Source organism: Pinus tabuliformis, chromosome 4_2, assembly GCF_031772625.1.
Source record: "Pinus tabuliformis cultivar Carrire ecotype Pingquan chromosome 4_2, CPIR1, whole genome shotgun sequence".
NCBI classification, from domain to species: Eukaryota; Viridiplantae; Streptophyta; class Pinopsida; order Pinales; family Pinaceae; genus Pinus; species Pinus tabuliformis.
The window spans coordinates 883424364-883440050 of record NC_142304.1 but is presented as its reverse complement, the minus strand read 5'-3'; the positions used below and the strand labels follow the sequence as shown (position 1 = coordinate 883440050).

General features: G+C 42.6%; 1 protein-coding gene across 2 annotated transcripts in view; it reads right to left on the bottom strand.

Annotated features, from left to right (window-relative positions):
• The window catches only part of LOC149172520 (uncharacterized), a 399406-nt gene extending 384579 nt beyond the window's left edge, over positions 1-14827 (bottom strand). The window contains exon 1 of one of the 2 annotated variants that reach the window (XM_089427737.1): positions 14695-14827. In XM_089427737.1, the coding sequence (XP_089283863.1) occupies positions 14695-14823 (129 nt within the window). In that variant the 5' untranslated portion in view covers positions 14824-14827. The remainder of the gene's footprint in view (positions 1-14694) is intronic. The other variant, XM_089427736.1, reaches the window with a different exon arrangement.
• Between the last annotated feature and the right edge of the window lie 860 nt (positions 14828-15687).

Genomic DNA, 15687 nt, shown 5'->3' with positions numbered 1-15687 from the left:
AAATGTGTTGTATATGTTGTTAATATTGTCTTGCCCCTGGTGGTTATCCCCCCGGACACCAGACAAACCTTTCACATAAAACTCGCTATAACAACCGTTACACTTGCGTGGACTCATCCGCTGAGTGTTGTACGTGTAATCTTCCCTTGTGTGTTATGACTGCCGCATTCGCGTGGGTTGTTCCTCCGGAAGATGTGCACGTCTTGTTGTGTTGTGTGTTCCTCGCAGAGTTAGGACTTCCTCGCAACTGACCTGAGACTCACTTTCACCCTCTCCCTCTACAATGAACGAAACATTGACACAAGTAACACTTGCAATCACCACGCACGCGAACCTCACTTCTCGAAGACAAAGCAGACCACTCTCGTGTGCTAACAAGCAAGAGTTGAGGCAAATCCTTAAGATAATGCCAACCAAGCCATCATACCAGATGGGACTCCCACACCAAACGGTGTGAGGTCTAGTTGGGACTTCATACCGGGGTGATCCCCTGAATGTTGGCGGGTCCAACACCGTCAACATTTCTGGTGCTAGGAGGGCAGCCAGTTGTATATGGCTGAACATCCTCTCACACTCATTCATCAACCATTTGGTCAAGGCAGTAACTCGCACTCCCTCTCACCTACGCACGACTCTGCAGTTGGTTACTCCTCACCTCCCAAGATTGAACACGAGATTCTGTATCATCAACTTCGCTCTGTCCGTCCCATCACTCGCCAATTCGCGAAAGCAGTTGGACTGATCCCAAGCATACAGCATCTTCCATACGCATCAAGGAAGCCAAAAGCCACTCCTACAGGAGTTGTTGTATCATCAGTGGAAGAAGCAGTCCTTGCCACACTTGAAGGTCTGGCAGAAACTATTGAAGATGGAGAGGAACCTTCGATCTTCTGACAAGGCGAACAAGACACTCTTGCGATCTCGGGATCAGACTCCGGTACAGGAGGCGGAGGGGAAGGCAGCGAAGGAGGCAGAGGTGGAGACGAACCAACAGACTCAAAGTCAGAACCGTCAGATTTTGAAAGAGAGGAAGAGGACGCAGAAGAAAAAGAAGAGATGGCTAACCCAAATCTAGAATGGATGACTCAGGGACCATTGGCTCTCCCGGCTGTTCTGCACAAGATGCCGAAGCGAGCGGAGAGAATGAACATCAAGTTTAACCCTGACAGCACGGTGAAGGAAGATCACTTGGACAACTTCTACCTGCATTTGCAGACCCTTGAGGTACGGTATGACGACGTAGCATGTAGATTGTTTCCATGTACCTTGGACAGTCGCGCAGCTGCATGGTATCACAACCTTCCACCGAACTCTATACAGAACTGGGGTGAATTCGTGTTCCTTGAAAAGTTTGTTGATGACAAGACCCCAGCCATGCTACTCAAAGAATTGGGAAACCTGAAAATGGAGGGAAAAGAAAAAGTAAAAGACTTCAATCAAAGGTTTACACACATATTGAACAAGTTTGCAGCGGACACTAAACCTCATGACTCCATCACTGTTGATTACTACATGTCCGCACCGCTGACTAGCATTGTGCAGTTCGTCAAGCGAGCTACGAAACCAACACTCTTGGAAAGTTGTGAAGAGGCTATTGTTGTTGAGAAAGACCTGCGCGCGATTGGAGTCATCAAGGATGATGAACCAGCAAAGGACTCCAAAGATGCGAGCAGGAAATCCTAAGCGATGGCGAGCAAGGGTAGAGACAAGGAAGCAAATGATATTGAAACCCTCACTCGCCTCGTCAAGAACTTGACTACGAAAGTGTCCGAGCTCGAACAACAGAAAATGGACACATTTGCAAGCAGCGATCCGCCCAGGCAGAAGTAGGCAAGCAGCTCATCATGCAGCTACCGGTTCGCTCCAAAAACTGCGCAGAAATCTGTGTTCCAGGTCGAACAGTGCGCAGATCCCAAGTTATGTACATTCCACGCATTGTTTTACAAACCGGCCGTTTCGAAACCGAAACGGCCAAGTCGAACCGAGTTGAAGCCTTGAGGAGTGACCCGGTAGAAAAACCAGTCCGGGAGGCCGAGTCATGACTGACTCGGCCGAGTTATTGCATGACTCGGCCGAGTCAGTCATGACTCGGTCAACCCGGCCGTTTTGCACATCTACTCGGCCGAGTCATTAAATTCAGCCAGTCACCCAAAGAAACAACGATTTTTCTATTTTTTTTTTAACTTTTTAACATTTGGTTGATTGTTGGGGACTCCAAGGTGTTTTCTAAATTGGTTAAGTGCTATTTGGGGTCCATTCCCCTCTCCTAGTATTGATATGATGTTCAAATTTCATGGTAATGTTAAATTCTTAAAGTAAAAGTGACATTCTCCTTAATCATCATTTTCATCCTTTTACTTAAATTTTTAACATTACCATGAAATGACTCAGGATGTTTAAGAGTGGTTCCAGCCTCATTGGATTTCATATGGAGAAAGTAGAATTTTAGATTTCATTCAAAATCCAGCAGACTTATCATTTTTTCAGGGTTTTAGGATTGGAGGATTGCAATGTTTCCATTGAATTTTGTCATGTATTAGGGTATGGAACTCGTATTTAATCAAGAGCACCAATCCCTCTGTGTACCTTGATGTTAGTGACATTGGTTGTTGAACTCCTCTGGGATTCGCTCTCAAACCTGGAGCTTCTGAAAATGTCGCTTCTGCTCCCGTTTTCGCTCTCGCTCCCCACTTCCGCTCCTGCTCCCAAGTAACACTGAGCTAGAGGATGTTGGCAACTCTAGCAGTAGCCAGTACTGGTCATTGATGGGGCCCCTTGTCTGACTCTGATGATGATGATCCAGAGATTGGTCGAGATGATCTTGGCTCCTCTGGCAGTAGCTACTAGCCTCCTTGGTTATTTGTATTTTGTTTTGACTCTTGAGTCTTTGATCATGTATGACAGACTACAGTTGACTATGTATTTACTATTGCCATTGGGTACCACCGTACCATTTTGATATAATGGATTGGTTCATGAGCCTACTTTGATCATATGTTGTCTTCCATGTATATTATAATGTTGTGTGTTTGGAAACTTGAATGAAAATCTTTAAAATTATGTTTAAAATATTTAAAATTATGTTTTTTTATAAAAAAAATAAATATTTAATGTATTTTTTACAACGGCCGAGTCATTGAAATCGAGCCGGCCGAGTCATTACCGAGTCGGAGTCCGAGTCGGAGTCGATCCTCGGCCGAGTCCGAGTCCGAGTCCGAGTTGTAAAACATTGATTCCACGAAGAACATCACCCCGAGGATTCTTGTTCTGAATGGAAGCGAGTCGCAAGCTCTATATGCAGTCATACACTCGATGCAGAAAACAATATGCAGAGTAGCCGGAAGACACTGATGATGACGAAGAGGTTGCACCTGATGAACCATCAAGTTCTGGGCATGTGGTAAATGCGTATCAGTGCTCGCAAGCAATGTCCAATACAAACACCAAGAAGCAGCCCCAAAGCAAAGTAATCGATATAATCTCAGGAGTAAAGGGGCTCCCCTTACACTTGGGGAAGCACAAGAAAAGATGAGATTGTTGATGAGGAAGGTCGATCCACCGGCTGCCCCAAAGCAAAAAACACAAAACAAGTCCGGGAAGACAGCGGCAGACAAGAGTGCCTCCATGAGCAGCAAACTACAGAACACCCCGCCGAACGACACGAACATCCGTTCTACCCCGGACACCTCAGTGAGTCTACCACCTCTGGACTACAACATTGTTGATGACATGAAGAAAAATCGGGCGAACATCAGTTTGTTTGAGTTAGCTAAGATCCAGAGTCAGTGAGACATTTTGCTGCGCACATTGGGACAAACAACAACGAACAGCACAGCCTCTACCAGCAAGGGAGCAAGCACACCTCCCGGATCACTTTCTATTGTGCTCAACACGCTCCAGATGGAAGAAGAAAACTCAGGTTGCCCTCCATTCCTGTTATCCTTTGAAATTTTTAACTACAATGTTCACAACTGCTTGGTTGATTCTGGCGCAGCTGCCAACGTCATGCCACTCTCCATTGCGAAGAAGATCAATGCATAATGGAGCGAGACATCCGCGCGAATCATCCAACTTGATCGAACATCGGTACCAGCCATTGGTGAACTATGAGACGTGATCATCTGACTATCTCATGACAGTCGAGTCCACCAATGCATCAACATAGTTGTTGTGGATATATCGGAAGCATACAGTCTACTACTCAGCAGAGACTGGTCCAGCAAGCTAGACGGATATTTTGCTACAGATTGGTCACACATGTGGCTTCCGTACAAGGGCAAATGCAACCAAATTCGGGTATTTTCCGAGAGGTATATGAAGCACAATGTTACCCCCCTTAACGGTGAGAATGAACCATTGGCCTTCGCAGAACTCATGTTTGGCAACTGCCTCCTAGAAACAACATTGGGGTGTTATCCTGCACAGCCAGCTCCAACCCCACCAGACATGCAATTGGGACTCCTTCCTTGCCCAACTGATGGTAATGAAACATGTACAGTGCATTGTACCAATAGTAGTAGTAGCAGTAGCAACAATAGTAACAGCAGTACTAGCATGTCAAACAGTCTGTATAGACAAGCTGTGGGCCATGGATTTTGACGAATCAAAGACACATGATGGCTCAAGGACTGAGTATATCTCAGTCGCCCAAAACAACAGAAAATGCATGATTTCAAGCTGCTTGAAGTTCAAGTGCACAAACAACGTTGCTGAGTACGAAGCACTCGTGTTGAGCTTACAAAGGACCATCAACCTCAACGTGGTCGCACTCAAAGTGATACTACACCCCGCGAACAGTGTTGATGCTTTCAAGGACATAACAACTGATGAAGGTAAGCACAAGCAGCCCCTGAAAACTGCAGCGGAAGGCAAGAAAGCTAAGTTGCTGGAAACTCCTAAAGAATTTTCCGGAAACGCGGATCCACGTTCTCGATACATAAACGGATATGATTCTTGTCCGAAACGCTGTAAAAACGTTTTTGTACTGTTTCAAAAAATCAGAAACTTTAGATTTGGAATTGGATACGAAAATTGTGATCAAAATCCACCCTTAAAATGTTAAAAAGCTTGAAAATTTGTATACCCATAAATAAATAATAAAAATGAAGATATCAAATTTGCAAATAAACTCACTATAAACAGAGTCTCATAAAGTCTTTTCTAAATCTTTAGAAACAACGACACTTCGTATATTTATCAAGGATTCTTACTAAGAAAAAGATAGATGTTCAAAAATGCAAATAAAAGGGTTTGATGAATGTCTTCGTAAAGAGATTTATTTGAGCGATTAATTTTCATTTTGGTTAAGGTTTTGTTAAGTGTCATTGATTTTGCTCTTGATTTCATAAATCCCTCCAATATAACAAATCTTCTCTAGCCAATCTTGTGCCTGCATATAGTCATGAGACCAAGCTGACATTGAGAAGATTGAAATGTTCAAATAGGTCTTGATGAAATATCCCAATGATCCCATGGGCTTTTTAATTGTCATCGAAGGAAGATAGATATCATCTGCCATGCATGACACGTTCTTTGAAGGAGTTGGACCCGAAAGCACAAACGCTATAGCATTTCTGATTACATTATTAATGATGATGATAATATGTTGAATGTTATAATAATCACTAATGATGATGACAATGTTTATGCTGAATTAATGATGATGATTTGTTTATGTTGAATTCATGACGATGACTATGCATTTTTAGATATAGATTCTAGATTCTAAAAGATGAATGGTAATATATATATATATATAGATATAGATATAGATATATATGCATGTCGTTTCCTTGCCGGATCATATCCTGATATTTTGAAAATTTGTCGTATCCGTTTCAAACCCCGTATCCATATCCATTCTTGTATCCATTTCTATGCAACTTAGCAAGAAAGGCAACCCCATCCCCAAGTGTGTGGTTTCTCTCAACAAGCTCTATGATTTGCAAAACTTTTGTCAAGGGCCAAGAAACAGCAAAACCCACAGGTCCACCACTACGAACGAATAGAGCAACCTCGGAACCAATCACGATCCGAAGACAGTCAATCTCGGTACAAACTACACACCACCGCTTGATCAAACAATACCAGGATGTGTCCGCATGGGCAGATGATGACCTGAGTACACATTAAACGTGAGTAATCCAACACGGGATTCCAGGTAAAGGAAGAGCCAAGCCATTGCAACAAAGTCCAAGTAAAACACATATGTCATTTGAACTCCTTATACAGAAAAAATTGACTAAGATTTTGGATGATTGGATTACTTACAAAGTTCGTCATCATACATGGGTTTCTAATTTAAGTTCTGCATGTAAGAAATCCAAGGAAATCTGCTTATGCATTGATTTCAGAAACTTGAACCGCTCCCAAAATAAAAACAACTACCCCGTGCCATCATCTAAGCCTATGTTGCACGCAATATCTGAAGCAGTGGTGTCGTCTTCACTTAAAGGTCTTTTGGAACACCACCAAGTTCTGGTAGCAGAACCCGGTAGCCTAATACTGGTCCGTGAGAAGCTTGGCACACACACACACCATCTGCAATCACTTGACAGGAGGGTTGACAACCTTCCTGCCAACGGCCAAGATCTCAAGCATTGCTTCCAGTAGGTTGGGCCGTGCTCGTGCCATGTACATAGTCTGCTTGCTGCTTGTTGTTTTCATCTTGTTAGCGTTGCTTACTGTCTTTGTTTTATTTTGTTTGTTCTGCTTACGTTAATTTTGTTTGCTTGATACCTTACTATTTTTGTTTCCGGAAATAAGTGTTGCCAACCATTACGTTATGGCTTTTGAATAGAGTATGTGGCTAAAATATGAAGACTTGTGACACTGCAACACTTGGCCAATCTTGTGTTCGTTTTCTTTGTGTTTGGTTATAACCTTCGGCTAATGAAGTCCTAACAGAAAAGACGAATTGCAAGGGAAGTTTTGGTCCAACCATGAACCTGTGTCCACACTGGGAAGCCCCATGCCTGTACTCAGTCTTCTGCTCTGTGTTCGAGCTCCTCTAACTAGTAGAAACGGAGAAGGGGAAAATCTAAACGAGCAAACCTATGTCAAAGGACTTACATGCTTCTCTGAAGAAGCAACCTCTTCTGCTCTCAATAAGTCGGGATCCCTCTTCCGCCCCAAAAATAAATAAGTGCCTATGCACAATCCCCTTAAAAAAATACCAAGGCGAAAGAAGAGAAAGGTTTTCTGCACAGAGAGGTGAAGCATGCAACTCCACCAGGGTACTAACCAAGCTCACCGGCAATGAAGCAATGCATGTGTTCTTGCGTGACTCCGCTGGGGTATTGTCCAGGCCTGCTGGCAGCAGAGCAACACCAAAGATGAAAACTTATACTCTGAAAATCTTCAACTCGCGAGAAAAACTACCCTTCACGAATTCGAAACACTGTGATCAAGCTGAACTTTTGACTGTGTTTGACTGAGTTGGCAAAAGGTGAACCATGTATGTCCATGGAGTAAATGGGGAAGTCGAAGTACGCACAGCAATTCAATACTCCCCGAAAGACCAAGGCCCTGTGCTATCAATGAACCAAAACAGAGAAGTTGGAATTCTACCAGTGTATCACCAAATGTTGTAGTGGCTACAACCACCCTCCAAAATTTTGGCGTGCACCCAATTTTGGGGCCTCCCTTGAGAGTTTCGCTTGATGATTGCACACACTTCGATTCACTCCGTGAGCTCGTGTGAGTCTTCGCATCCGCCTTGCTTGTTCTTTTTACCCAAGTTTTTGCATGTTTTTGTCAAAGTCATGCTTGCAACCATGTCCTGGTCATGCTCAAGGTCTTTGCTTCGTGTATACTTGTTGTGTTCGCTATGAAAACATCTGTCGCACTCATACACGGAGTCACATTCACTGTCATGCAAGCGTCATCACGGTCGACCAATGATCAATCACAAGTGTCGCGCTTGTCACTTGTACCGTCGGTCAATCATGTTGAACATGTGTGTCTGGATGGTTTGAGTCGTCTCGTCATCAAGTCATGTAAGTGTGTGTTTGTAGGATCACATATGCATCTTTCACTCATTCGCACACTTAGTCATTTTTGCTGAAGTTCTGACGACCGACTCCACTCTGACAGCCGGACCATCACCCCGCTATCGACTTGATCGACTGTCACCCAGAACAGCGCAGAAGCACCAAGTAAGTCATGCAAGCTACATTGCCCGCAAGCAAATTAATCCACCTTCATGCTGGTCAACCAAAGAGTTTGACCCGGCAGCCACCCCGGGACTCACTCCCCTCAAAAATTGCACAGAGGCTGCAGACCTTGCCTGCTTCGCTGACTGAGAAAATTGCGCAGACGGGCTGAACAAACACCTAGTGCCCGTCCCTGTCTCCCTCGGAAAATTGCGCAGTTTTTCCAGCGAGGCCTCCCGATAGTCGATCGGTTGCTCACCCAAAACACTGCGCAATTTTCATGAGCAAGCTCTCTATTGCCCAGCAATCCGCTCAGCTCAGAAACTGCGCAAAGGTGATCAACAAGACAGCCTCCTAGCATCAACACAGTTTTTCCCACCAATAGCTCACGGCAACAGACTGCCATTTCCCTCCAGGGATTGCACAATTTTTGCTGCCAAGCTCTAGTAGTTGATTGCCATTTCCCCTCAAGAACTGCGCAGTTTTTGCTGCCAATGACCCAACAGCAAACTTCCAGTTCCCTCCAGGAATTGCGCAGTTTTTGCTACAAGTGTCCCGGCAGCCAGCTGCCAGTTCCCTCCAGGAATTGCGCAATTTTGGCTGCTAAGCTCCCACTGCCTGCTCGTTCCGAAAACTGCGCAAATTTTGCCTGCCCAGCCTTCCTGCAACCCGAACTGTCCCCCTCAAAAACTGCGCAATTTTGTCCTCCAACTGAGCTAGACCTCGCAGGCAGTCACTGTCGATCCGAATTGCCCATCTTCATCACCCTGTGACTCTTGCGCAGTTTTCATTAGCAGTGCCCGGAGCCTCCATCCCGCCCCGCAACCTTGTTGCCTCTCCCGGTCACCTGCATCCGAAATGATCACGTCTCATGGTAGACTAGGAGGTTTTCGAATTTGATGTCGTCTCGTCATGAGTGACTACAGGAACAGGTACACAAACAAACATGGTGTGACGACGAATGGGATGAACGAAGGGAGCACATGCAGAGGGACAAGTTCACCAACAGACAAACAAACGATGCATGCAAAGAGATGTGCTCGTGAACAAATGATCATGCAAAGATGTGTTCGCGGACGGACGGACGAGCAAACATGCAAGATGTGCTCACGAACGGACAAATGTGCACCTTTCGCGAACAAACGAACCTACCAAGCCTTCCAACATACAAGCAATGAGCAACGTGCAAAAGCAACATCAAGCGAACCAACAACCATCAAAGACTCTACGACTTTGCCATGCGGAGGTGAAGTTGTGACACACCATGAGGACATACATCACCCAACAGCACTGCAGCTCGACATGCACACTAGCAACAGCACGAATGTAACAGCACTGCAGCTCGACATGCACACTAGCAACAGCACGAATGTAACAGCACTGTCATGTCGAGTCATGTCATGAGTCATGTCATCCACATCTCTACTGTGGGCCATACTGTCTATCAATGTAATGTAACGTGGAAGTCTAAGAGACCCACTTGTTGTACAGAGAGTCTTGGAAGTCAAACAATCATGAGGGTAGTCGAACAGCCACAATGGTTAGTTTCACCCTTGGCTATAAATACCTCCTCATTTGTACATGCAAAGGACTTTTTCACCTCAGCTCCTCCCACATAGCCAAGAGAGTTGGTAATCTTTTCTTTGAGGAGTAAGTAGTGGCTCCAACGTCGCACCCATGGAGTTAGTGATGTATGGTGTAACAATGTGTCTTGGAACTTTCGCTTAATTCAAAAGCCTGCTAACAGACCAACATGTTTTCACACATGTATTGTAACTGTTGTAAGACTAATCTTGAACACTTGTGATGCATGTTGCTTTAACCTGTGTTTCACACTTGAACTAATTCACTTGTTGTAATACATAATCTATTAATGAAAATGTGTTGTATATGTTGTTAACGTTGTCCTGACCGTGGTGGCTATCCCCCCCGAACACCAAACAGATCTTTCACATAAAACTCGCTATAACAACCGTTACACTCACGCAGACTCATCCGCTGAGTGTTGTACGTGTTATCTTCCCTTATGTACTGTGACTGTCGCATTCGTGTGGATTGTTCCTCCCGAAGCTGTGCACGTCCTATTGTGTTGTGTGTTCCTAGCAGAGTTGGGACTTCCTCCCAACCGATTTGGGACTCACTTTCACCCTCTCCCTCTACAATGAAAGAACCATTGACAAGTAACACTTGCAATCACCAAGCACGCGAACCTCACTTCTCAAAGACAAAGCAGACCACTCTCGTGTGCTAACAAGCAAGAGTTGAGGCAAATCCTTAAGATAATGGCAATCGGGCCATCATACCGGATGGGACTCCCACACCAAACGATGTGATGTCTAATTGGGACTTCATACCAGGGTGATCCCCTGAATGTTGGCAGGTCCAGCACTGTCAACAACCTATTCTATAGCTTGTTGCACAAGCAACCAAAGAGTATAAATATATGCATGTTCGAGGTGGTATTGAACATAAGATAGTGTGGCATATTTCCTGTTGATTGTAGTGTATATGGTCAGAAAAATGCTTTGTTCCTCTAATGTATTCCTTCAAGTTCCCTAAAGTATTTTCGTCACTCCCCAAACCACAAAGAAACACCCTACCCAATTATCAGCCAACCATTGAGAGTATCAAATGGAAGAATATTGTCGATGAAATTGTTTATAAAGTGATAAGAAATTCCGAGTTCTTCTAAGAAATAGATTTCAATGGTATGAGATACAAAGCCCCTTCCTCTGAAAAACTTAGGATCAAGGTTTGCCTTCATGTGTTGAAGAGATTGATGCAATACCAGATAAGCATTATGCTTCCTAGGCAAGAGCTAGATACATGATTATGTCTAATGGACAGATTGATAAGAGGAAAATAACTACTATTAATTTCTTTTTTTGAGAGGGACAATAATTTTGAGAAAGTTTTGATGCATGTGATAAAGTCAAAGGTGACCAACTATACGTTCACTCCAATGGCACGTGATTCATCCATCAGGAAAATTCTGGCACTTGCAACTCAGATGGGGTGGAAGATCCACCAGATGGACGTGAAGATAGCATTCCTCGACAGGGTGGTTGAGGAAGAGATTTATATGGAGCAGCCAGAGGGGTTTGAGAATTTCAGCAGAGACACTCATGTTTATTTGTTAAAGAGAGCTCTTTATGGGCTCAAGTAGGCACCGAGAGCATGCTACGCTCACATTGACAGCTACCTTTCAGGGATTGGGCTTCACTAAGAATGAGGCAGATGCCAACATGTACTACATCACGGTTGGAGGGCTTCTGCTCATTCTAGTGCTATATGTTGATGATCTTAACTTGACTAGAGCACACAGCTTGATCCAAGATTGAAAGGAAAATCTTGCAAGAGAGTTTGAGATGGACATACGGCTTATGCACTATTCCTTGGGTTGGAGGTATGGCAGGATGACGAGGAAAGCTTCTTGGGGCAAGGGAAGTACACTATAGAGATCCTTAGGAGGTTTCACATGCAGGATCGCAGGCCCATGACCTCACCGCTAGTCACAAACTGGAGAAAGGTGGATGCTAGTAGAGCAGAGCGAGTAGATGCCATGTTGTACAGGCAACTCATTGAGTCGTTGATGTACTTAGTTAACAGACGGCCTGACATATGTTTTCCAGTGAATTAGTTGAGCCAATTCATGATGGATCCTACCAAAGTTCACTGGGTTGCAACTTGCTGTGAAGCATGTTTTGAGATATCTTAGAGGCAAGGTAGATTACGGATTATGGTACAGACAAGTTGATGGAGTGAGGCTTGAGGGCTTCACAGAAGCAGATTGGGTAGGGAGCTCCACAAATCGAAAAAGTACTTCAGTGTGCGTCTTCAGCATTGGGTCAGCAGTTGTTTCTTGGTTCAGCATGAAGCAGAGATCAGTTAAACTCAACTCAGCAGAGGTCGAGTATATGGCTACTAGTTTGGCAGCACGTGAAGCTATTTGGATGAGGAAGTTGCTTGTGGAACTTTTCAAGCAGAAGATGGAGCCCACTATGATCCACTGTGACAATCAGAGTTGCTTAAACTCTCTAAGAATCCAGGGTTTCATGATCGCTCCAAGCATATTGAGATCAAGTATCATCTCAGGGACTGTGTGCAAAAAGGGATAGTGAAACTACCGTACATTCCAACAGAGGAGTAGACAGCAGATATCTTGACCAAGGCATTGGCAAGAGGCAATTTCGTCTATTTTAGAGATAAGTTGGGAGTTGTACAGAATCCCTTCCTCGCTAAGAGGGAGTGTTGAAAATGTAGTGAAGACAACGAATTTGTCTTTCTCTAGCATGAGTGTGGGATCTTTGCACCCTCCTTAGGCAACACTCCTCTCTATCCATGCATTTCTTTTGTTCTCGAGCACCGACTCCCAATGCCTCATCAATGTGCTGGGAGTCGACAGGGGGGTGCTAACTTCAATGTCAAGGGGGCTTTTGAGATCAGCAAAGAGCTTCAAGTTCAGCACAGATATATTGAGCTAACACTCCACAGGTTATTCAGGAAGAAACATGACATAGCCGAGGAGCATGCCTATATGACAGACTCTGAAGTGCTTGGGAAAATACCTGATTGGGTGCCTAATACTGAGCATACCAAGGGTCAATACAGCAAATACATGTATATTGTTAGATCAAAATGAGGCTAAGGAGGAAATCCTTGTTTTGTTGGACGAGCTACAGCTTACGATGAGGAACCTGGACAAGATACTAGACTGTATTCAAGGCCATATGGGCCTCCCCCGGATCTTGGATGGTCTCCTGACAACAGCAAGGAGCCCACTGCAGTGGAAGGTTCAGATCCTCCATATCCATATGACAGTTCTAGTTATTATGGTTTTTTAAGTTAATTTTGTCAGTCTTTGCTTTCCAAATGAGTTACTAGATCAGGCTTCTTAGCCAAGCAGTACATTCTTTATATTTTTTTTTGTAAACTTTTAGAAACAGTTTGTTTAGATGTTGGAAAAATTGTGGTTCTGTTACAGTTGGGTTTCCCAAGTGGTAGACTAGAGTAAACCTTAAATTGCTTTGATAATTATTTCTGAAGCTTAATAGAATTTTACTTTAAAAAAAAGGCCATAGAAAATAACTAAATCAAAACTGAACCAGTGAAAAAAGAAAACCAATCTAACTTGACTAATTGGAAGAAAAAATTGATACAGCAAGGCAATGAAAAACCCAAGTCAATTTGTAACCCCAAAAAGAGAAACCTGTCCTAACCAATGACAGAAAAGTGGGACCCCAAGTTTTGCCCAGAACTTAGGAGGCTGTTGAGGGCTCAACACATGTAAAGGTAATCCCCATGAGATGGAATTTAAAGCCTTCAAAGCACTTCAAAGACCACATAACTTAACTAAGTATATTCTATCTTTTAGAAAAATCAACATGAGTTGCAATTTTTTTAATATGCTTTTGAATTTATATTACTGGAACAATAATCTACAAAGCATATTATATTTATAAAAAAAAATGTCGCATATAGAATGCCACCGTGAGGCAAAACCAGAGACACACTAAACATTCCGGCAAATCTAGATCCTCAATAACTACGTGGATGATTGGATCCTTGGTCAGCAGAAAACATTTGGGAAAGAAAAACAGAAATTCCCTGTCTTGAGCATTGACGAATTTGATGGAAACCTCAATGGCCATCTCGATTTTAATGGCCGGCATGTTAATATTTGTTTATTCTTAATTTTATAAAAGATCAACATAAAAATGTGTATGGGAGCAGAGAGACCAGCTATGATGTTTTAATATCCTTTTAGGAATTAATAACAAAATTCACAAAACCCTCATTGCCCAATTTAACAAACAGAAATTCCCTGTCTTGAGCATTGACGAATTTGATGGAAACCTCAATGGCCATCTCGATTTTAAAGGCCAGCATGTTAATATTTGTTTATTCTTAATTTTATAAAAGATCAACATAAACATGTGTATGGGAGCAGAGAGACCAGCTATGATGTTTTAATATCCTTTTAGGAATTAATAACAAAATTCACAAAACCCTCATTGCCCAATTTAACAGCCAATTTTATCATATTTTTTTCATGACCATTGGGCTTTGAGGTTCGTAAGGTCAGCCATGTGACCAGCTCTCCCTTCTCTAACTCACTGCTAGGCCTGCCCATCGAGGCTGACCTAGTCCTTTTGGGATTAATGTGACCACAGTACACAGGCTCCCCCTTATATCCTATGGCTAGCAAAGGGTGGCCAGGCCCATCGTCACCGTAAATTTTCCTTGAAAGAGTTGTGTAATCTGTTTCATTGGCTTCAACAATTTTCCCGTTTCCTTAGAATTGGCTGGCTAAGGCATATGAGGTGTGGCACTGTGGATTATGCAGGTTTGTCACAGAGAAAGTCCGTGATTAGTGAATCCAACTCAAGCACTTGGAATGACAATGTCACGAGTTCTAATCTCCGGGATGGCGGAGCTAAGTATCGTGAGTAGCGAAGAATTGAAAATTGAACATTCCGGAGACTAAAATATAGAACAAAGATCGAAATGAACCAGGAGATGGGAGAAAGTTGAAACATACCGGCGTGGTAATTGTGAGGCCGACTTCCATTTTTGTGCGGATAGAACGACAGAGGTCGAAATTTTCGGCGGATATTATTTTCCTTGAAATTGCAAAGGACCGTGTATAAATATTACAAGGATTATTCATAATTGTAGAAATTTTAATGTTGTTGAATTTCGTTAAATTGTCGAATTCGGTGAACAACTTCATTGTGAGGTTTTTATGCGGATTGTTTATGTTTTTTTTTTAATAACACCAAGAGCATAACTAACCATCTGCAAGTCGGGTATACTAAGATCTTATGATTTTAGCAAGAGCAGACCCGCGGGAGGGGGTCTGTCTCTCTAGCCGCCACCACAGCAGGTCAAGAAGAAGAAGAAGAAAGAAGAAGAAATTATTTTAACGTCCACGAGGCTAAAGATAGCCTATGGGACAGAAATTATCTACTCAATGAGATTTGAACTTCGGTCTCCCAGGCTTGGCCCGTTTGACTTACCATCAAACCACACATCACTGTACATGCGAATTGTTTATGTTACTAGCGTTTTTTCCAATTTTTAGTCCCCATCAAAGTAGGTATTGTAGAGATTGCTTTGTGGTTCAATTTATGTACTTACCAAAAATGTTTTATAATTTTTTTATATTAATATAATTTTTTAAAATTTAATTTTTCAATTTGAAAAACTATTTAAATATAAGTATTGTAAGTAATAGTAAGACAATTTTTTAAACAAAATATTTACTTTAAAAAATAATAATAAAATCAAATAAAAATAAATAAATAAATAAAATTACTAACTATTTACATTTAACATTTATTTAATAATATGGATGTCATTCTTTATTTTGTATAGATATAGAATGTGTACATATTAAGTATGGCAATTCAAGTTGTTCTTGTACAGTTTGAACTTTGCAATTTTTAACTATACATAATCAACCTTGGGTAGTCCCTCTCATTGATGCAAGTAGAGATGTATTTAATTTGACTTATAGAAATTATATTTTAAA